The following is a 23,611-nucleotide window of genomic DNA, read 5'->3' as shown; positions in this document are numbered from 1 at the left end:
GGAGCCTGTGCTCCGCAACAGGAGAGGCCACAACAGTGCGAGGCCCAAAAAAAAAAAAAAAAAAAGACTTCCAAAATCCTACCCATCCACGTGTATCCCACCATCTTCCAAGCTTTCACATCTCTCTTTGTACCTTTGACCGACATGCTCTTCCTTCCATCTTGTATATCAATTCTAAAGTTGGCTGTTTCCCTTCTGAGTCCTCCACAGAATTTAGGAAATGCAGCAGGCACTCAATACATTTGTTTTTGGTTTAAAGTGAGACATCTTTCCTGTTAATTGGCTCATACGTTCATGTACTTGTCTATTCAATCAAATCAAATTTGGTGAGAGGTCAGATACTTACCTGTTGAACAGTAGTTCTCAGCCCCGAACCCATGTCAGAATCACCTGTGAGGCTTTTTAAAACCTACTGCAACTTGGCAATACTGTACACTGGAATCCACTGGGCCCACAGATTAGACCAATTAAATCAGTATCACTGGGGGTGGAACCCACGTGATGTTTTTAAAAAGTTAATCCTGAATGATTCAAACGTGCAGCCAAGATTGAAAGCTGTATCTGTTGAACCCAAGTCACTGGAGATGGTGCTCACATCCTTGAAAAGCTGCAGAGGTGTCTCTCATGTACAACCTAATGCTGAATGCCTCGAATGCAGAGAAATCACATTCCATACAAGATTGAAAAGATAAGCTTTCTGCAGTTGGTAACGGATAATTCTCGAATGTTTTTAAACAAGGGAGTTTGTAAAATGGACTGAGCCCAGAAGAAGGGACAGCAGGCCATTCAACAAATACCACGTACGAAGCACTAAAGACATAAAAAGAGGTGACTAAGAGAGACCCTGCACCCACAAAGCATGTGTGTCTTCACTTTCCCAACAAATAGGTGTTGTGTTCTGACACGTGGGCACTGAGAACGTGGCAGAGACAAAACAGAGTCCCTGCCCTCAAGATGCTTATATTCTAGCAGAGGAAACAGATCAGTGTATAAGACGTCCATTCAGATAGGGATAAATGCTCTGAGGAAAAATAAAGCAGAGCAAAAAGGGAAAGCAAAGGGCCACTCTGAGCTGTCTTTTGAACAGAGACTTGAGTGGAAAGCGTCGATTCTAGGGCATGTGTAACCATAAGATGAGTCGAGAGTCTGTGAGAGCTGGAGGGGTGACTCAGGTGAGAGGTGAGGGGGCAGTGAATTAGCAGATGGCAGGAGGAATGAAAGAAGAGGACAGATTCAAAACAATAATGCTAAAACTATACCAGGCAACGTGCGCAACACTACACCTACTACCTCAGACGACAATCCCGATAGGGCAGTACTTTCATCGTGCCCATTTTACAGACGAGGAAACTTGAGTCTCCCCATGTGACTGCCCAATATCATACACTCCTAAATGATGGAGCCAGGGCTCACACTCGACTAACTTGAGAGCTGAAGCTCTTAACCCGAAAGTACCTAAGCTTGACTACTTCAACGGGGAAGGGGCTCAAATTGACGTGACTTGGTGACTGATACCATGAGCCATGCTATCAGCAGTAGAACCCGACTTTACAACACGGCGAGAGATGTGACTCAGCAGGGCCCAGAGTGGTAGAGGGGACCCCACCCAACTCTTGAGAATTAGAGTCTACTGACGCAGTTTATGAAAGGGTCAAAGGAGAGCTCTCTACCCCTCCTGAGACCCCTTTTCATCCTTGCCTTTACCTAGAAATATAATTCTAACCACTCCCCAATCATCTCAATCCTCCCCAAAGTCTTCTGGCAATAAACTCTTACCTAGAAACTGTGTATGCAGGGTGAAGACTTGAACTCACGGCTCCATATGGCCAAGCAGAAAAGGGCCCAGAACAGAAAGTGAGTCATCGTTTAAATGACCTCATGAAGCCTGACAGGGGGAGGAAGAATGAAGGTGAGCAGGAGAGGCCAAGGAGGCTCATCACAGCAGAACATAACCACCGAGACTCAGACCCGAATAGAATCCAACAAGAATGTAACTGAACAGAAAATCAGGTAACGTGCCATGTCTCCAGGGGCAAGGAGACCCCCCCCTTTCCCTTCCATTGATGAAAACAGCTATGGCATTGGACCCTAAGACTCAGCAGGGTAAAGGGCCACCTACTTCCCGTATAAAACTCAATTCCACTGCATAATGATAGCACTGGATGTCAGAGTAACTGCTCTGATCACCTGGACTGATTCAGCTGATTTGGCAGACAACTCCAGGGTGAAAGAGCAATTTCCCACATTTACCAGCCAAGGAAATATGAGTGTTCCTTGCTGGAACCTCGAAATCTGTCAGGATTCTTTGGTTGCAAGTAACAGAATGGAGCTTTAGCTAAGATTATTATAGTGATTCAGAGAGCAGACTCCGGAACCAGACTGCCTCGGCTAACTGCAAACCCCAGTTCTGTTGTTCACTACTTCTGTGACCTTAACAAAGTCACTTAACCTCTCTGAGCCTCAGTTTCTTCATAAACAAAACAGGAACCATTCTTCATCAATCATATCTGCAAAAAGTGTTAACATACTGCCACTGGTAAGGATGTAAGGAAAATAGGCACTGCATCACATAAACTCTACATATGAATACACAGGCATAAATACATACACACACACACACACACACACACAAACTCTGCTATACACTCTACCTATGTAAGGCAATTTGACCATCTCTCTTAAAATTGAAAATACACATATTCTTTGATCCAACAATTTTACTCCTAGGTATTATCATAGATGTTATATGTGGAAATCTTATGTATAGGGAAACCTCATTTTACTGTACTTTGCTTTACTGCACTTTGCAGATATTATTGTTTTTTTACAAATTGAAGGTTTGTGACAATCCTGCATCAAGCAAGCCATTTTTCCAAAAGCATTTGTTCACTTGGTGTCTCTAAATCACATTTCAGTGATTCTTACACTATTTCACACTTTTTCATTACTATTATATTTGTTATGGTGATCTGTGATCAGCGATCTTTGATGTTACTAATGCTAAAAGATTATGACTGACTGAAGGCTCAGACGATAGTCAGCAGTTTTTAGCCTTATTTTTAAATTAAGGTATGTACATTTTTTAGACATGATTCTAAAAATATTCACATAATAGACTACAGTAAACTTAACTTTTATACACACTGGGAAACCAAAAAACCTGAGTGACTAACTTTCCTGCAAATTCACTTTATTGCAGTGGTCTAGAACTGAACCCACGATACCTCCAAGGTATGCCTATATTAGGATATTCACTAAAACATTATTTACAAAAGCAGAAGACTGAATACAGTAGGAGATTGGTTAAATAAATTATGACACCATACAATGAAAAGCTATGCAGTTATTTAAATGAATGTACAAATATGAAAAGATCTCTAAGATACAGTGTTTATTCATTTGAAAAAAAGCACATAAATATTTCTAAGTATATAGAATATCTCTGGAAAGGTACAAAAAAATGTTTGTGAATAGCGCTAGCCTCTGGGGAAAAAGAAATGGGTGTCTGGGAGAGTGAGTGGAGGGAAAGACTTACTTTGCACTGTTTATGCTTCGATACTTTTTGAATTCTGCGCCATGTGCACGTGTCAGCAAATAGTCCTGGGAGAGCTGATCTGAAAGACCTAGCTCAGGTCGCATGCTTGTGGAGTAGCCAGACGAAGGCAATGCAACTCCACCTGCATCCATTAAAAGAAGCTGGTCCCCAAAAGAACATCCAGAGGCTGTTAGAGAAGGAGGAACAGACGCTGGATGAACAGAAACAATTGTTTACCTCAACATGAAAGAGCCTAATTTTGAAATGCCAGGTCCAAACACAGGCAGAGAAAAGACTCCAGGGAAATATTCCTTTTATCATATTTTGTTACTAGCATCCAGCCAAAAGTTGGTGAATGCATCAGAGAAGGCATAGACACTGGGAGACTTAGCGCACGGTGGAAAATGCTGAACTGGGAATTGGGGAATCTGGGTTCTATGTCCACCAGTACCTGGCTCTGTTGCCCCCAGACAAGCCTCTGTACCTCCTGAGCCCTTCCTTTGCCAAAAAGAAGAGAATGTGGTGACCATCTCTTGGGTCCCTTCCAACTCTGATGCTCCAGGATTCCACGGCAGTTGACCTCAGCTTGTCAGAGCCTAGCAATGTGGGTACCAAGTTACAGTCAAAAAATAAAGGGCAAAGGATTAATGTTTCAGCCTGGAAAGACAATGACAAATCTGCCTACATCTCTGCTACCAGTTTCTCTGGCACTGTAAGGAAAAAAGAGATATCAAAGGAGAAGGCATTCTGAAAAGTACGAAGTCCACTGTGTTCCCTAGGAAAGCGCCACCTGGTGTTGACTCTCTCATAAGGTTCTCTGGTACATAAACAGTAGCCCTATAATGTCACTTCTCTATCTCGCTAATAAATAAGGTGGCCTCTACATTATCTCAAGACCTTAGATTCCCGAACTGAATCAAAGTAACGGCAATCTTGCAGAAGCTCGCATCTGAAGAACAAACTCACAGAGAGTTATTAATCACTCAAGAATTAACACCTTGTGCCTTGGAAGTAATCAAAGTAGTCACTCGAAAATAAAAACATCACAGAGAGGGAAAAAGTGAACGTCCAGCAGAAATCTATATATAAAGGTGGGAGAGACCAGAATGAACAGCCACCATTTACATTCCGAACACTGACTCCGTCTTTCAAGTGGTGTGACTGACATGCCAAAGTGCAATGGCAAATGTAGGACAGCGTGGAGTGCACAATCACTAACTTGGAGCTATTAGCCAAAGAATGGGGAGATACGCGTGGGAAAGAAAACGCTCTTTTTCAGCGGTGGAAATGACAGATTAACACATCTGCTATCCTGAACCAAATCAAGTAACTCATGAATGACACTTTGAATGTATTTCAAAATACTTCTATGCAAGTACTTACGTCTTCAAGACTGCTGCCTCTAGAAAAGGCAGTGGAGATGTCATTTCCTCCAAACCACAATTCCAATATCCAAAAAAAAAAAAAAGAAAGGAAATAGACCTAAGGTTCCTAAACACGGAAGAGAATCACAGGTGGTTCTCACAAGGGAAGACCTGCCTCTGACCAAAGTCCAAAATTATTAGGCTGGTATTCAATTTTTTTTTTTAATTGAAGTATAGTTAATTCACAATGTTGTGTTAGTTTCAAGTGTATAGCAAAGTGGTGCAGATATATACATACTTATTTATATATATATGTATATACTTACATTCTTTTTCAGATTCTTTTCCATTACAGGTTATTACAAGATATTGAGTATAGTTCCCTGTGCTATACAGTAGGTCCGGTATTCAATTTTTGAGGAAAAAAAAAAAAGACCTTGGTTGGAAAAAGCCTCAACTCATTTGTAATTCTCCTTCGGAAAATGTAGTGTTGCTTGTTCGCTGTACTCAGGATGCAAATAGGTCTTGGAGTCAGTGCAAATAATACAATCTTGACTTGTTTCCCAAGTAAAATCTTTGCAAATGCAAGATAATAAAATAGTTTCATTTTATTTTTAGTTGTGCATGTTTAGCACTTTGCTTCCCATGACTTTGATAAGAAGCCAGTTATTTAGGGGTGAGAGCGCCTTACCTTACAGAGAAATGCATTAGAAAAAGAAGGTCCTTGTTAATCTTCCTAATCTCTCTCATTACTGGACTCACCCAAAGCACACTCCATCCAGTCTAATCAAATTTGTGAGCAGAGCTTGTGTTTTCCCACTACAGTGTCTCTGCTTTGGCCATCTTTGCAGACTCCACCTGGCTCTAGCTATCAAAATCCTCTGTATTCCCAAAGGCCTCTGTCAGAATTCACTTTTCTCCTTTGTTTTTCCTCCCTTTGAATTACTTACTGCCTTGTGCCTTATCGACCTGGGAGACACAAGTCCTCACTTTTTGTATAACTTCACACTATCTATGCAAAGTGGGGCAGATGAATGCTTAAATGACTAGGGTGAAGAAAAACATTTCTTTTTCACTCTTTTAAGAGTTTTCAAATATATCATTATTGTCCAATTTTCTAAGGTATCTTTCATAAAAATATCTCGGCATGGAATAATAGAAACGAAAATGCAAAAGGGGGACGATTCTGAATTTTCAGATTTTAAAGACAGAAACTAAGTATCTTCACATACTGCTGCTTTTATGAGAATATTCTATTCAATTGCCAGGTTTTTCAGACAACTCAATAAAAAGGTCAGCTTCTTTCAGGGCTCTTACTTGTCTTCAAAAATATAATCAAGGCTATTCCAATCAAGACAGAAAACAACACTGCTTCATTAACTAAACTAATAAGCCAGATTCTTTCTCCCATTAAAGAAAAAAAAGAAAAAATTAAAAGACAGGTCTTGACCTAGAGATTATCATACTAAGTGAAGTAAGTCAGACAGAGAAAGACAAATATCATATATCGCTTATGTGTGGAATCTAAAAAAAAAAAAAGATACAAATGAACTGACATGCAAAACAGAAATAGACTCACATACACCTGAAACTATCACAACATTGTTAATCAACTATACTCCAATAAAAAATAAAAGGTTAAAAAAAAAAAAAGCAACAGACCCACAGACATAGAAAACAAACGTATGGTTACCAAAGTGGAATGCGGGGAGGGATAAACTAGGAGTTTGGGATTAACATACCCACACTACTATATATAAAACAGGTAACCAACAGGGACCTACTGTATAGCACAGGGAACTCTACTCGATACTTTGTAATAACCTATAAGGGAAAAGAATCTAAAAAAGAAAAAAATATATAAATACACACATGTGTATATATATGTATGTGTGTGTACATATATATGTGTGTGTATATATATATATATATATATATATATATATATAACTGAATCACCTGAAACTAACACAACATTGTAAATCAACTATACTTCAATTAAAAAAAAATTTAATAAAAAAGACAGGTCTTGAGAACCGCAGCAGGCCACCTTATGCTGTTCATGCCTGCCTAACTGGACACCATCTATATTTATTCCGTCTCAAGATGAGAGCAACATGGAGCATTCCAGAAGAACCAGTCAGAAGACCTGGGCATCAGCAGCAAACAACTTCCTCAATAAAGACAGGGGAGAAGGCGGAAGGAGAGGGGAATCTTCAGCCCCCAATGGCATTTACCCCAAAATCCTCTGTAAGGCTTAGATCTCCCCAAGGAGCCAAGTCAGCCTCATGGACTTGGCCTTGGCAGTTCTGCTGCTTATAAAATGACCAAACTTCTCCCTTTGTTCTGGAAAAAGACTTCCTGTGAGAAAGCAGTAATCCTTTAGAGCTTTCCAGTCCAAAGGTCTCTCCTGGTTTGTATTCCTCCCATCCCCACCCCCCAGAGGAAAAGCTCAATCACATCACAAGGCATTTCTTGGTTCCAAGCTGTACTGGGTCTCAAGGACTCCTGGTGAGGAGAGAAAACTGGTCAACTGAACATCCTTTCCTGGGATCTGTCTGAAGTGTAGACAAGCAGCAAAGATGAATATTAACATGGCTTCCATCATCAAAAGCTACTGCATACCCAAAGGATGATAAATATTTTAATCAGTTTTCAGCTTGTCTAGCAGAAGTCAGTTTGCTCCTCAGAGATTTCCCTAGTTCTGTACCCCACACCTGTCCAGTTCATGCCACTTTCCCTATCTAACTCGGGAAATTAGTCATGAAAAGTCCAAGCTCTGTTGGGGAACTCATTTAATTTTATGACAACTGTATTAAGTTTTTCAAGAATAGGGAAATCTAAAATACGAAGAATGCCAACAAATGAGGCAAAAACACCATGATTCTATGTGTTCACAGCACTATTACTCGGGGAAACTTAATAACCTACTTATATCTCTCATTTAAAAAAAAAAGTTTTCATATTCGCATAAGTTGTTCGCCAGTGATTGCTCCATCTTCACAGTGTAAATGCCAAAGACATAAAACAGAACATTCTGGTACATCCTCTGTGCTCTTGATATTATTATTACTTTTTAATGTTCAAGATGTTTTGGGGGTACTGCTAGGAGGGTTACGTTGGTTTAAAAAAAAAAACTAACCCCAAAATATTCCTGTGAAGTAGGACCTAACATTTGAGGAAAACGTACAGAGTTAAAAAGAATGTATTGAAGGCTATGCTATTGAGCCTGAAAGTGAGGAAATGGCAAGGCTGGAATGCTGACCCAACATGAATTCATTTTTTTGTTTTGTTTTGTTTTGGCTGAACCCAGGCCCCCTGCAGTGGAAGCGTGGAGTCCTAACCACTGGACTGCCAGAGAACTCCCCATTTTTTTTTTTTAAATTGAAGTATAGTTAATTTACAATGTTGTGTTAGTTTCCGGTATACAGCAAAGTGATCAGTTATACATATATATATATATACATATATATATAAATATATATATATACATATATATATATTTTGTTATTCAGAGTCTTTTCCATTATAGGTTATTTATAAGATATTGAATATAGTTCCCTGTGCTATACAGCAGGTCCATCCTTGTTGTTTATCTATTTTATATATAGTGGTGTGTATTTGTTAATCCCAAAGTCCCAATTTTCTTTAACAAGTTAGGGGTCGATTACCTACTAAATATCAGGCACTGTTCTAAGAGCTGGGGAAACAAGAGTGAATAAAACAAAGTCCCTGCCCTCATGAGGATTCTATAAGTAGAGGCAGACCATAAACACATACATGGTATCATGGCAGGCAGGGGACAGCAGTAGGAGGGAAAGCAGAACAGTGCCACTCTTGCTCTGCAACCAGAGAGAGCCTGGTCAGAGAAAACCCTCTCCAAGGAGGGACAGCAGCAGAGAGTTGGAAAGGAAGTGATAGAGTGAGTCAGGAGAGGGAAGAATGTGCCAGACAGAGGCAACAGCAAATGCAAAGGCCCTGAGGCAGGAGGAAACCGGGCATGTTCTAAAGACAGTAAAGAGGGCCAGAAGGAGGAGGGGGAGGGGGAAAAAGACTTAGGTGGGGAGAGGTGGGAGTGGGTGGACAGATCCTAGAGGGCACTAGGCCCCTCACAAGGAAGTTGGATTTCTGAACGGGACGGTGAGTTTGGGCCAGGGCAGTGAAATAACCTGACATACTTGAAAGGAACACTCTTAACAGGGATGAACATATAAGTGGTAGAAATAGGGAGTTTATTTACACCAAGGTGGTAGCAGAGAGGGTGGTAAAGAGTAATTAGATAATTGATCTGTTTTGAAAATAGAGCTAACTGGATTCACTGATAAATCAAGAGATAAATCAAGACAACTCCAAGGTTTCTGGCTCTGCAATACTGTACAATACTGGGAGAAATCCTAGGGGGAGTTATGGGAATCAAGAGTTCGGTTTTGGATTTGTTACATTTGAGATACTTATTACTAGATGGCTGAAGAGGGCACACCTTTCCCAACTACTGTTCAGGTGGCCCAAGATATGAGAACCCAGTACCAAGAAAATAGTAATTTATCACAAGGACTGGCATATCCCACTACTTTCGTCCGTTAAAAAATTCACTGGTGGGCTTCCCTGGTGGCACAGTGGTTGAGAGTCCGCCTGCCGAAACAGGGCACACGGGTTCGTGCCCCGGTCCGGGAGGATCCCACATGCTGCGGAGCGGCTGGGCCCGTGAGCCATGGCCGCTGGGCCTGCGTGTCCGGAGCCTGTGCTCCGCAACAGGAGAGGCCACAACAGGGAGAGGCCCGCGTACCGCAAAAAAAAAAAAAAAAAAAAAAAAAAAAAAAAAAAAATTCACTGGTAAAATAATGAAAAGTTTATGACGTTAAATAAAATACAAGCCTTCTTAATCCCTCAACATCTGTTAAAGAAGATCTGATGCATAATTCTGGGCAATTTCATAAGTGCTCATTTAAATTAATAACATTTAAGTTAGTGGGATACCACCTGTTCCAGGTCTTTATAACCAGAGCAGATTTGTCTTAAACACTGAAAATTAATTTTGAATATGGCCATAAGACTCCAGATTTTTATGTGAAGGCTAATTTTGTCACTCAATCAAAACCAAGTTGGAGATTATCTGAGATTTTTATACACATCAAGGAAAAATTTACAAATGAGATTGTCACAGATGGTTCCAGATGGGCTGAGGCTGTGTAAGGAAATACCAAAAAGTTGATCATAATTTACGTGTTAGGGAAAAGACGGTGTTAAGAATATCATCTACAAATGATCACAGAGATTCTTTCAGGAAGACCGAAAAGGCAACATATCAGTTTCCTTTGGTTTAAAAAAAAAGGTCATTTTTTGCAGATGTCAACAAAAAGAGAGCAGGACGATGGTTATGTTACCCTTAATGCACAAAAGAGATGACTTAATGTGTTCCCGGAGCTCTCTGGGATTTCGGCACTTGGAGCACATTTGTCCATAGAGACATTTTTGCAAAATATGGAAAGATTCCCAGCCCTGCCTCCCAAAGTATTTAGCCCACAGTAAAGGAGAGACATTACCAGAGTAGCCCTGAGCTCCAGACCACTGAGTGTGAGTCCCTTTAGCTCCAGGACTGACCCTAGTTCTAGAGGAAGGGAAATGGGAAACAGGGAGGGATGCTGGCACTAAGGAGACTCAGTCAAATGACCTCTAAGTAAGGGGTCCAAAACTGACACCTGCTTACACTTCCTTCTAAAATCACTCCTGGAGATGACTTGCATGTGTACAGTATTTTTATATTTTACGAACTCCCTCATTTGATCACCAAAACACTTTTCTTCAGAAGGGAATAGCTTTAGGGACCATTCAATAACCACCTTGGGAAATAAGATCCTAAGACCTTGATTAATATTCCCAACAGTTGGTACACAGCCTTTGGAAATCTTGCTTCCCTTGCAAAACCGTAGGCCTGTCGGGTTTTGTTTGTTTGTTTCTTTGTTTGTTTTAAATCATTTCATTGCTTTAGACTGACCTTCTAGAATATGTCAAAGATATTTATAAAAAGATAAATGACCCCCCAAAAAACCAGAGGAAATAAAGTATATGTTTGTTTTATGCTCTATCTTTTCTAGGAAAAATGGAAATTCCTACCACCCCAATCTGGTCGGAAGGTTTCTGAATTCACATCCGAAATGCTACGATGGTCTGCTAGTCAAAGCAATCCAAAATAAATTCCCACAGCCAAGGCTCCAATAGCTCCCCAGGGAAAACTAGTGGGCTCTTCACACCTTTACATCAATCTGAATTCCCGTGTAGTCAAAATTATATATAACAATAGAACTTGTCTACTTAAAAAATATATCGGATATACGTGAACTGGGTGTGTGTGTGTGTGTGTGCGTCCGTGTGTTTATTAACAAATGCTAGCAAAATTTAGCTAAAGCCTATGAAACCACGCTCAAATAGAAACCTTGGCTGTTTATTCCATTTTTCTCTCCACAAACTAATAAGAGTTAAGCGAGACGGCAAGGCTTTCACTTGGAATCTCCCGGCTCCCGTTGCTTTGTCTCACCATCTTCAGCATTTTTAGCCTTGTTCTCATTGTGAGCAGAGTAGAGGCACTGGAACAATCCTCTTAACATTCCTGGAACGTAACAGGCACATCCTAGTACTTGGTACCAATAAAGCTCAGCTCTCACGCAGCTCACGGAAGGGTTAAAAACAGAAAGTCCTACCCACGGGTTTGCTCTGATGTTCCTGGAGATATTGTCACTGGATGTATCCTCAGTAGAATTCTATTCAACACCTCTGTCTTTAAGTACAAAGCTGTAGGCTGTAGTAGCTTTAAGAAACATAAGTATCCCTTTTTTCTGCTGCACAGTATCTGTGTGTGAAATTCTCTAAAGGGGTTTAAGTATTTACCCTGAACACTATCAGACGGTTTCTGAAATTTTCCTTATCCAGTTGCAAAAACACTTCAAAGAGAATCATAAACACAGTCCTTTGTGCTTTCCATGCACATTCTGTTTCTGAGGCTTAAGCCTGAATTCTCTTGGAATTGTAAATTTCTTCCCAGAAAGACAGAATTCACAACACTTTTTTTTTCTTAATTCATTATGAAGTCTGCAGCAACAAAGGAAAAAACTGGAAAAATCTGAGAGAAATCCAGAAGGCAATCAAAGGCATCAAAATCTGTTCGAAATTCATTGCTAAATTATATGTACAGTTTTCCCCCAGATATTTTACTCTTAATAGAATAATACAGAGGTGTGGAATTGGAGTAGGGGTGGAGAGGGAGGCATATGGAAAGAACCAACCTTCAGTGAACACGTTTAAGGTAAGAAGAAATGTGAGCCAAGGGTTTTAAGCCACTATCGCTGAAAAGTGACTTTTTTCTTTTCTCCAAATTTCCAAAGCTAAACAAACATAGAAGGTCCCAGAGCTCAGAGTCTGCATACATAATTTGAATTGTTGGGTGCTTGTGACTGTTTACCTGCCTCCAATCCGTGCTTCTCCTGAGCCACTCAGCACTGTACCAGTCAAAAAAGGGAAAAGGGAGTTTAAATTTTCATTTAAAACCACTCGACATTACACACCAGATCCTAAATTACTATTATATACTTTACTCCTATATTAGAAATGCTAACTCTGAAAAATGGAAGACGGGATTAATATTAGCAAATATAATTTCGTATATATATTAACGTTAAAGGGGAGAGATATATAAATATAATATATATATATACACATACACACACACACATATATATATATGTTGATGACTCCACCATTAATATGGACAAAAAATTAACATTTATATTTACATCACTTTCTTCCTCACAGCCCCAAAAATCTCTTTAATCTTGGAAGAAAGTTTAAAATGAACTTAGCTAACTGAACTATAATATGATGGCAAAAACCAGTATACCTCGTGTATATTTCAGTACGTGAAAAAGCAGCCTTGTTCCTCTATTCAGTTACAAAGAATTTAATCTAAAGCACTGTGATGATAGCTTCATTAATCTCTCCAAAAACAAACAAACTGCTCCTCGGCTCAATCATTCCCCACCTTAGTGTAACCTATACTAAGAAGGGCTCAGCCAGACAGCAACCGACAGGCTCCATGGCCTGAGCTTTCCCAGATGATTTACACAGGCCAGAATGACAAGCTGAAAGGCATGACTCATCTTGAAATTAAACGATTACAACTAACTCCTAAAGGACAACTTTCACATTCTTAAGTATCTTTCTCTCTTAAAACTTTAACAACAAGAAACTGAACAGTATTAAATAAAACACTTACTCATTTTCCACATCTCTCTGCTCTCCCGTGCCAAATTTTTAACATAAATGGGTAGAATTAAATGTAGCCGATAGCTTACCTAACATAATTATATGTTGTGTTTTACACTGTTTCAAAACGGATACATTAAAATAATCCAGTCTTGGCTCTGACCCACTAAAGTCAATAAAGGTTATTAAGGCCAACTGCCATGTAAATGCACTGCTATCCCAGCACGAGGACCTGTCAAGGCAGGAAATGCAATTCAAAACATTCAAAACCATCAGGAGCTACCCTTGTCTTCTAGACAAAAAAAAAAAAAAAAAAAGCAATGAAAAAAGAAGGAGGAAATTTCTCTCCAGTACAAAAATCATCCGTACTTCTGAAAATGTTTACTCTGGAAAGTATTCTAGAATATTCTATTGAATTATACCAAATTGACCTTTTTTTTTTTTTAAGGTCAAAAGGAAATGAATAAATGTCATCAATTTAGAGGACATCACACCTAGCATTCTTTTCTGTATCACTGTGAATTCAATAGTGTTAAAACATTTTTATAGGTAAAATAAATGTCAGTTTTGCAAAGTGCGATACCAGACCCTAAGAGACAAATGGCCTATCCGTTGAATCTCTGGCTACAGCAAGACTTCCTCACCTCACAGGAGAGTTCGGCTTTTCATATTTTTTACCCAGAAAGCAAAGCCTGTACAGTTTCTTTCAAATGGTAACTCTCGCTTATCCTGAACAGTCTCCCCATAATATGCTAATCTTGGATGTGGGGTGGTGGGCTGGTTTTAAAAAAGAATAAAACACAAATACAAATATTTGAATAGTGTTAGTGTCATAATACCTTCCTGAAGAACAAAATGAGAGGAAAGACTAGGCTAACTTCCTAGGTTGTAAGAAAGGGTTCTGGGGGGCTTCCCTGGTGGCGCAGTGGTTAAGACTCCGCCTGCCAGTGCAGGGGACACGGGTTCGAGCCCCGGTCCGGGAAGATCCCACATGCCGCAGAGCAACTAAGCCCGTGCACCACGACTACTCAGCCTGCGCTCTACAGCCCACGAGCCACAACTACCGAAGCCCAGGCGCCTACAGCCCGTGCTCCGCAACGAGAAGCCACCGCAGTGAGAAGCCCACACACCACAATGAAGAGTGTCCCCTGCTCGCCGCAACCAGAGAAAGCCTGTGCGCAGCGACAGAGACCCAACGCAGCCAAAAGTGGATAAATAAATAAATAAATTTAAAAAAAGAAAAGGGTTCTGGTGCTCTGGGCTTAATGGCTCATAACTTCACGAGGTAATATTCAGGGAAAATGTGATATTTTATCAGAATGTCATTCAAATATAAGGTTTAACATTTACATCACGAGAGCATGCCCAGAGTAAAACCATCCTCGGGGAGGGAAACGGCAAGAATAAACAGTGTCATAAAAAAAACGTTGCTTGCTGGAACAGGGGGTTGGCAGTGGAGGCTAGTGGAGTTTTAGAGACAGCTGATTAAACTTTTTAAAATATGTGACTGGTTATGACATGTGAAGCAATTACCATTAATGGAAGAAATGCGATTTCAAAGCTCATTTTCCGTTCTTCTTTTATATCCTACCTGAGACTACTCCTTTCCAACCACAAAGGAAAAAAATGAACACAAAGACAGAGAGGAATTACAACACAAGTCTCTTCCCTGGTATGAGGGCTGTCAAAGGTTGCTTTAATCACAAGCAAAAGGTGAAAAGTACTGTACATATCGCCCGAGGTTTTTTGTTTTATTTTCTCGCCAAAGGAGATCAATGCTATGTTGCAGAACAGACAAAAGACATTAATTAGAGAAATCTTTCCACAACACACATGTGATTTTTACAATTCAAAACAGCATAACGATAAAGAAGAATCATTTGTCTAAAAGGATCATCATTTTGAGTCGTATATTCCCTGGAAGCAAAGTGAGTACATTCAGAAAGGCCGTTTGGCTTAGTCAAATTCTATAGAATCCAAATGTGCACCAAACACTGCACTTTTTATGTTAAATTGCTGTTGAATTTGTTAACCCACAACTGATTTCCTGTGTTATGGAATCTTGGAGATTACAGCTAACTTGAAGCAACAGGGATAATTCTGGACAGTTAATGGTGCATTTGTCTGCATTTTCCTGAAAGGCTTAGCATCTGGGGGCCTCAAACTGGTAGCTCAACATTGCCCCCTTCTGCTCACAACTGAAAAAATATGAGGTGGGCTGGTACAAAGTAGGAATTTAACCAGCCAGTGCCAATTCCACCCAGAACACACAAATACCAGATGGCACTGCACTAACAGCCACAGAACCGTAGACCTGCCCAATGATTATTCTCTTCTGTCTCTTCCAATAGCAAAAGTAAATATTATGAATTTGCTAAAAGTCATTTTAAAAAAGGCTTGAAGCTGAAATTTAATTTAGAAGTGCCATTCCTTTTATCTTGGCCCAAACCTTCACTCTGCTGATAACGATCATCCTGAGACTTGCTGAGACACAGAGGCCATTGATTTCACTCAGAACACTTAGTAATGCCACACCAACTGCAAGGAAACTCGCTCTGGAGAATTCCCAAGACTGTTCTTCTTTTTAGTATTTTTACACGAGAGTTATAAAGGGAGACAGTCGATCTAATGTGCCATCACCGCCAAATTTAAAAACATATAAATAACTAAATAGTTTAAGTGAATTCATAATGAACATCACTGGTAAGCTCACAAAACCAAAGATTTCACTTAAAAAAAAGCCCTTGAACAAAAGCAATACAAAAACATTAAAAAAAAAATCAGTGAGTTTCTTTCTTATTTTGCCAACTCTAATTGTTTAATTGTTAGAGTTTGCCAGCTCTAATTCAAAGAATTGTCAAATTACAATCCCAAAGTCAAACTGATGTCTTAGTGTCAAGGTTCGGCAAGTGAAGTTCTAACTCAGATGCAAACAAAACCAGAATTACACAGTGAAAAAGAAATTCCCTAAAAATGAAGCTGCTTTATGTATATACATTGCATAAAAATGGAGCACACGCTACCCAGGCTAATTTTAGGAATAGAACTGACTGAGGAAATCTCAGCATGAACTTTCCATTACCTCCAAACCCAGTTTTACAATGCTCCGTTTTGCACTGATTCAAGTCTTCGGAGAAATCCATTTTTGTGATACTATTAGTACACTAAAAGGATTACAACATTCCGCCCCCCGACATATATTCATGAAAAGGCACGGTTTAAAGATTTAAGGAAATGTCTGAAAAGCAGAGACTTCTGGATTCTGACCCAGACTTTCAAACTGGGGCCCCTTCAGGGTTGTGACTTGATATTTTCATTATTATAAAATAGGGATTAGCAATAACTACCCATTTTTGCAAATCAGTTCACTGTTTCTAGCACATCTCAAAGTCTGTGCAGTGGTACTCTCTCAAGAGTTCAGCAGGCTTTTATCACTTTTCCACTACATTCCAAACCTGACGATGTGGAGGTAGAACAGTGAGGTGATACATGGCATGACCCTAGAGCCAGTCTTCCTGAGTTCTCATCCCAGCTCCCCAACTTAGTTGTATGACCTTGAGGAAGTCAGGTAAACCTTTTGTGCTTCAGTCTCCTCATGTGTAAAATGGGGGAAAAAATACCAACTTTATGGGGTTGTCATAAAAGTTAAATAAAATAGTGTCTGGTACTTAATAAGTATCACAGAAGTATTTGCTATTATTACTATTATTTTAATTTAGACTTACTCCAAGTGGCCTCAACTTGCCTTCTAGCTACATTTCCTACTACACATCCCCTGAATCCCGTGCTCTGATCACACTGTACTTCCCCACTCCTGATCTTGTTTTTACAGTTCCTGGGGCCTAATGCTTCTCCCTGAATGCCTTATCCGACCCTACTTCTCCCCACCCAAGGTCCCCAAAAGCCACATCTGCTGTTTCACAACTGTCCCAGCTCCAGTGTGCTCCGAATTTAATACTCCGGCCTCTGGATGGTGATTTTTTTTTTTTTTCTAATCTCTATTACAGGATTTCATTTTAGCTAATGCAACACCTGGCTATATTCATGCTTCTCTCCTTGTTAAACGGAATGTAGTGGTTAAGAGCACAAGCTACAAAGCCAGGCTGCCTGGGTTTCAATCTCGCTCTGCCACTTACTCCATGACCTTGGGCGAGGCACTTAATTTCTCTAGGGCTTGGTTTTCATGTCTATAAATTAAGGTTCATAAGAGTCTCTGCAACTCACAGGACTGTTGTAAGAACTTTAAAAGTTAATATAGGGAAAACTCTTAGAATAGTGCCTGGTGCATATAAAAATGCAAATGAAGTTTAGGAGTTGTACTGTTCTCATCGTCGCTTCCCAGTGTGTGTCTAACACGGTGCCTTACATGTCGGAAACGCTCAATAAAGGTTCACTGCACTGAACTAAGCCTGTACAAACAAAATCCCTGGCTGTTCCCACTACCTTCCCAAGAGTAACCTAACTCACTAATTTAGAAATTTTTGTCTTTATTTATTTATTTTTTAATTAAAGTACAGTTGATTTACAGTGTTGTGTTAGTTTCAGGTGCACAGCGAAGTGATTCAGTTATACATATATATATAAATCTAGGGCCCCCCCCCGGTGGCACAGTGGTTAAGAATCCGCCTGCCAATGCAGGGGACATGGGTTCGAGCCCCGGTCCGGGAAGATCCCACATGCCGCGGAGCAACTAAGCCCGTGAGCCACAACTACTGAAGCCCATGCGCCTAGAGCCCGTGCTCCACAACAAGAGAAGCCAACGCAATGAGACGCCCGCGCGCTGCAACGAAGAGTAGCCCCTGCTCACCGCAACTAGAGAGAGCCCGCGTGCAGCAACGAAGACCCAATGCAGCCAAAAATAAAATAAATAAAATAAAAAATAAATCTATTCTTTTGCAGATTCTTTTCCATTATAGATTATTATAAGATATTGAATACAGTTCCCTGTGCTACACAGGTCTTTGTTGTTTATTTTATTTATAGTAGCATGTATCTGTTAATCCCAAACTCCTCATTTATCCAGCCCCACCTCCCCCTCCCCTTTGGGAACGGTAAGTTTGTTTTCTATGTCTGTGAGTCTATTTCTGTTTTGTAAATAAGTTCATTTGTATCATTTTTTTTTTTAGATTCCACATATAAGCGATATCATATGATACTTGTCCTTCTCTTGCATTTACCCATACAAATTAGGCAGCCGAGGATTGCCGGAGCACAGCATCCCAGGAAATCCGGTCCCAGATACTTACCAGGCCTTCCATCTTCTTCCACAGCTCTTCCAGCTGAGTCATAGGTCGACACCACCAATCGGTGCACCTTCTGTATCGATTGCCTTGAAACCAAAACTGTCTCAGCCACTCAAACTCGACCTGGGGATCATAAAGACAAGACTGTGGTTATAATGCCCCCATGATGGACGATCAAGGACAGTAAACTTCATCACTCAGTTCTCCTCCAGTAACTTCACAGCCATGGGGTGAGAAAAGGCGAGAAAAGCTCAGCCTAACCAGTTCCCAATATAACTTGGAGTCTCCTGAGCATTTCTGCAAGTCAGGAAGAGAGTAGTCTTAAAGCTTACTGAGACAACCCAGGTCAGGCTGGCGAGGGGGTTTTCAGTCACATTCATCACTCGGACGTGAGGAAACTATAAGTCAATCAACAACAAATCCTGAGATCCTAAAGTTTACAGCGGCCTGCACTGTGTAGGATGGGAAGGATATAATCAAACAAAATATGTTTTCATTAAATATCTTTCTTAAAGAACTAGTATTAAGAGCGAAACACAGCCACATATTAGAAGATATCAATTTTAAGTTTCTTAGACCTAAAATAAACAAAGAATTTACCCATGGGCCAGGAGGAGCTGGTGGTAACATCAACTCAGATAACTTGAACAACATAAAGTTAATTATGGCGGCATAAAACCTAAGGAGCCATTTAAATTGTCACTTTCAGTTCAGTCAGGGCAAATGACAATAGGTAAAAAGAACAGTAAAGACACTAATAATTTATATTCCTTCCTATGAATGTACTACGGTAAACTTCAAATATTTGCCTCCTTAGCATCATTCTATTCTAGCCAAACCCCATTATTCATTTGATAATCCATTCCCTTCCCCAGTCTCAGTCCATAAGAGCTGGGTAAAGCTCCAGCTCTTATACCAGGAGTGGAACGTGCAACCCAATCTGAGCCAATCAGCCCACCACCGTCTCCTAGTCACATAACTGGGTTTGGGGGAAACAGGCCTATGTTCAATCAGAATAAGTCTTGAGACTGTCAGAAGATACAGGAAGAGGATTCTTCAAACATTTTGCAGAATGGGAAGAATGGAGGTAACACAGTAGGAAGCAGCTGCAAGATGAACAGTTAAAAACCGGGTCCTGGTGGCATCAACTGACTCTTGATCAAGCTATTCCTGAAGCCCTTTTTGCTTAAACCAATTCGGGTTGAGTTTTCTGCTTCCTGCAACTGAAATAATCCCAATATGTGTAGGTGAGAGGCTGAGTAAAGCTTTGAAAGAATAAGAAATTGTTTCCTATCTATTTTCTTTCACTCATCTCCAACTTGAAAATCAAATTTTACAATCAAAGTACAACTTCATTCAGCCCAAAGCTCTTTCTACCTCTGTTGTCTAAAGAAATGTAGAGCTCTCACAGCTTAATGTTGAGTAAGGTTGGCTTTGCTAAGGTAATCATGTTCCATATACAGGCACAGAGCTATTATAATCTTCACCTGTTACCACAAAGAATTTTTTTTGTTTGTTTATCCATATTGAACTTTCATGAGGCAAACAAAAGCAACTTGTGAAGATTTAACAATGGTGAAAATGGCTCAAATAACTAATCTGAGAACACCAAGTCATATGAAAGGGTTTTAGTTTACATTAACTAAATGTTTGTTTGATATGTAGAACTGATTTCAGTTAAAGCTGTTTAAACAGAAAAAAAAAAGAGGAATGTAGACAATATTCAGACCATAGTTGCTAAACCTTATCTTCGGTATTAGAAGACAGTGGTTAACAGAGGTAAACTTAACTGCTTTGAAAGGAAAATGAATACAAGTGTAGTTCAACTTCTCTTTAGATACAGGTTTAACAACATTATTTGTTACAAGAAAAAAAGAGTTCTTTTTAATAGATTTCACATAAAATTTGTTCACACTATACGAACAACCTGTCAGCAAAGCATCAAGCCCTATGTTTGGGAGAGCTGAAAGGGTTTTTCCACCTTTGCTTTGGGCTGGTTTTTTCCATTATAAGAACAAAACATATAAACCTTGGCAACCATGATATCCCAGGAAACAAAATAATTATCATATGTAATTAGTTCGTTCAGCCTTTAAAGGTTCAATAGAGTCTGGATTTCAGTAAATGAAAACTCAGAAGCAAGGAGAGGGGCATACCTGGAAACTTTGCTGTTGGACAAGAGAGCAAAGAAAGACCCTGTCCATTTTAGTAAATAATGACTTTATCTTCCTCCTTAGATGCCCAACTATCTTTTGAAGCAGACAGTGTCATGGTTAAGAATAAGGGTTCTGGAGTCAGTTCAGATCTGGGCTCCACTACTGAATAGTTCTGTCATCTGTAAAATAAGGATAATTACATAATCACCACATAGGTTTGTGGTGAGGATTAAGTGGGTTAATAATGAACAGCCGACCATATGCCAGGCACTTGGTAGATACTAAGAAAACAGACCAAATGAGGCCACAAGGCCCACCACTTACTGTCCTCAAGAATCTCACAATCTCCCAAAAAAAAAAAAAAACAAAAAAAACTCACAATCTTATGAAATCTTCTGAGCAAGAAAAGTTTTAACAATCATGTCAATTCATGCTCACCCCCATTCCACTGAGGCCAGTCAGAAAAGTTCAACCCTGAAACTTATTCCCAACAGAGTTTTTTTCCAGGGGTGGAAGTACTGCCCATGAGATACAATCTTTGTGGGCATCAAACCCATTGGCATGTATTTCGATCAACTCCATAACCTGACTTTTTCACTTCGATGTTGTGGGCAAAAAATATTACAGGATATTCATCAAATGCCACCCTCACCAGCGCTAACACTGCCAAGAGAAGCAGTTGCCTCCCCTCCCTCCTTAAAATTAATTAAGGAAGCAAAAAATATTTCCAAGCTGCTTGATTCAGTTTGAGTTACCAAAAAAAAAAAAGGTGTGCACCTCTCCACCCCAAACTCTGGCGATGAGGAAGGAAAGCTGCAGCTGCAGGGTGGATGCTGCAAGAAAACCAAAGGGTCAGGATTCAGAACAGAACAGAAGCTTTATTGCTTCAAGGCTAAAAAGGATCACAGCCTCACCATATTGACTGACTGATAACGTGCTAGCCATGACAGAGGAGGGTCTTCATCCCTTCTCCAGAGTTCAGTCCCTCCCGGGAGGCTCACAGCTTCCGGAACTCTCCTGAGGTGCTCTCAGGGTTCATGATGCTTTTAAAACAAACTCCCAGGTTTCAGACACGCACTTAATGGAAATTCACTATTATTCAATCCTTGGTGCAGTGACAATACAAAGATACCTAATGGCCACAGGTATCAGAAGGCACACTGACAGCCTAGGGAACTTGCAGGATCTTGAAGGGCCTTCTGAATCATCAAAGAAAAATGAACACACGTTCACAATAGTGTTAGTTACGTAGCTGTGACCCAGAGAAACATCTCTAGAACCTTCCTATTTCACCTGCCTTCTCCATGCAATAGTCAAAAAGAAAAAGGTCAATCAAGAAAAGCTTTTCTCCTAGAAATGTCTAGAAAAAGTCCGAAGGGGAAGCACAAAAAGAATCCACCCAACTACCTGAACCTTAGTCACTGGACACTTAGGCACTGGGGAGCAAAGTTTGTAAGATTCCAAAACCGTATTTCTGAGTCACCACAGCACTGTATAGCTGGGAATCATTTCCAACACTCTTACAGGTAAGCAAATGACACCTACTTCTGCCAAGTTAGTTTGGGTTCTTGATTTGGTCCCAGGTCAGCTTATGCATTTCCCTCGAGACGCCCACTGGGCACCATGCCCATTGGGGTCAGTGCTCACTGTAATAAATGAAATAGGTTTTTTCATGGAGAAAGACATTAGACCAGGAAGAGATGCTAAGGTCCAATCTACAAAGAGCTACCCAATGAAAGCCCTTTCCCAGTAGCTGTAAGGAAGATGCAGGTCTGACCGGAACCAAATGAGAACCAAATGATGACATCAAGTAGTACATTTTCCTAGGGGAAATTTACTAGGTGACAAGACTGAATTCCATATTTTATGATTTTTCAGAAGGAAAACAGACTATTTTATAAACACAGAGGAAGGTTCTGCTTATACCTGACCAAAAATCTTTTTAAGCATCTTAAATTGGAAAAAAAAAACATCTTCTTAAGGTACTCAGTTCCAATCTCCAAAGTCCCCAAATTGTTTAGTTAGAAACTATCTAGGACAAGGAAAACCAACCACTTCTACACCGACACAGCCCCAAAGTCTGCAGACATGAAACCAAGGGCTTCATCCTATAATTAGTCCAGCAAAGGCACGTGGCCTTTAAGAAAGAGGAAAGCAAACAATAAGAACCGTGGAAAGGATTATAGACATTTGTGCTCTCATTCAACAACAGAACCCAGAAGAGCATGGGTATGCCAACTTGCATGGCAAAAGAAGAGTATCTGATGATGTGCCCTGACATATGGAATTCATTCTGAAAGTAAGAAGATGACCTTGAAGAATCAAAGACTGGGGGATTAGAGAAGACTGGCACACATGTTACTCAGATTCAAGACCGCTCTATTCAAGCCGAGGAGCAGCTCATAAGATAAGTAAATATCTTTTTAAAGATATTACATTGGCATTGTGAGAGCACTGTTCTCCTCTGCTCAAAGCCCCTCCATGGCTCCCTATTACCCTCAGAGTAAAAAGGAAAGTCCTTGTCCTTAGAGACATCTCCGACGACTGATACAATCTGCGGCTCCCCATCCCCTCACACCACCTCTGTGACCTCATCTCCTGTAACTAACAGCCTCACTCCCACCACTCACAGCGGACCATCCCTGAACTAGTCCACGAACACCAGGCATTCTCCCACCCGCACGGCCCTTGCAGTGGTTTCTCCCTCGGCCTGAAACGCTGTTCCCCAGATAACCACATGGCTGCCTTCCTCAACCTCCTTCAAGTCTCTGCTCAAAGGACATCTTGTCAGCGGGAGTGTTCTCTGCTTATCTCCATCTCCATCACCTTGCCCTGTTTGGTTTTTCCTGTACCACTTATCAACTTCTAACATACTATATAATAAACTGATGTAGTGTGTTTATTATTTATTGTCATCTCCCTGCACTAGAATGTCTATTTTATTTACCAACATATCCGAAAGCACCCAGAAAGAGTGCCTCGCGCATGCTCAGCAATTATTTATTGAGATGATTGAGAACATTTTTGTATTCCAATTCTTCACCAATCCTTCTAATT

The 23,611-nt window shown here is 40.2% G+C and overlaps 1 protein-coding gene across 11 annotated transcripts in view; it reads right to left on the bottom strand.

Annotated features, from left to right (window-relative positions):
* Positions 1 to 23,611, bottom strand: part of FTO (FTO alpha-ketoglutarate dependent dioxygenase) — a 384,589-nt gene that overhangs the window by 195,858 nt on the left and 165,120 nt on the right. For all 11 annotated transcript variants that reach the window (XM_028477736.2, XM_024125031.3, XM_024125032.2 and 8 more), the window contains one exon: positions 18,402 to 18,521. In XM_028477736.2, coding sequence (XP_028333537.1) covers positions 18,402 to 18,521 — 120 coding nt within the window. The remainder of the gene's footprint in view (positions 1 to 18,401; positions 18,522 to 23,611) is intronic.

The sequence above is a fragment of the Physeter macrocephalus genome, chromosome 17, assembly GCF_002837175.3.
Source record: "Physeter macrocephalus isolate SW-GA chromosome 17, ASM283717v5, whole genome shotgun sequence".
Classification (NCBI taxonomy): Eukaryota; Metazoa; Chordata; class Mammalia; order Artiodactyla; family Physeteridae; genus Physeter; species Physeter macrocephalus.
The sequence above is the reverse complement of the archived record's forward strand: the minus strand, read 5'-3'. Positions and strand labels throughout refer to the sequence as shown.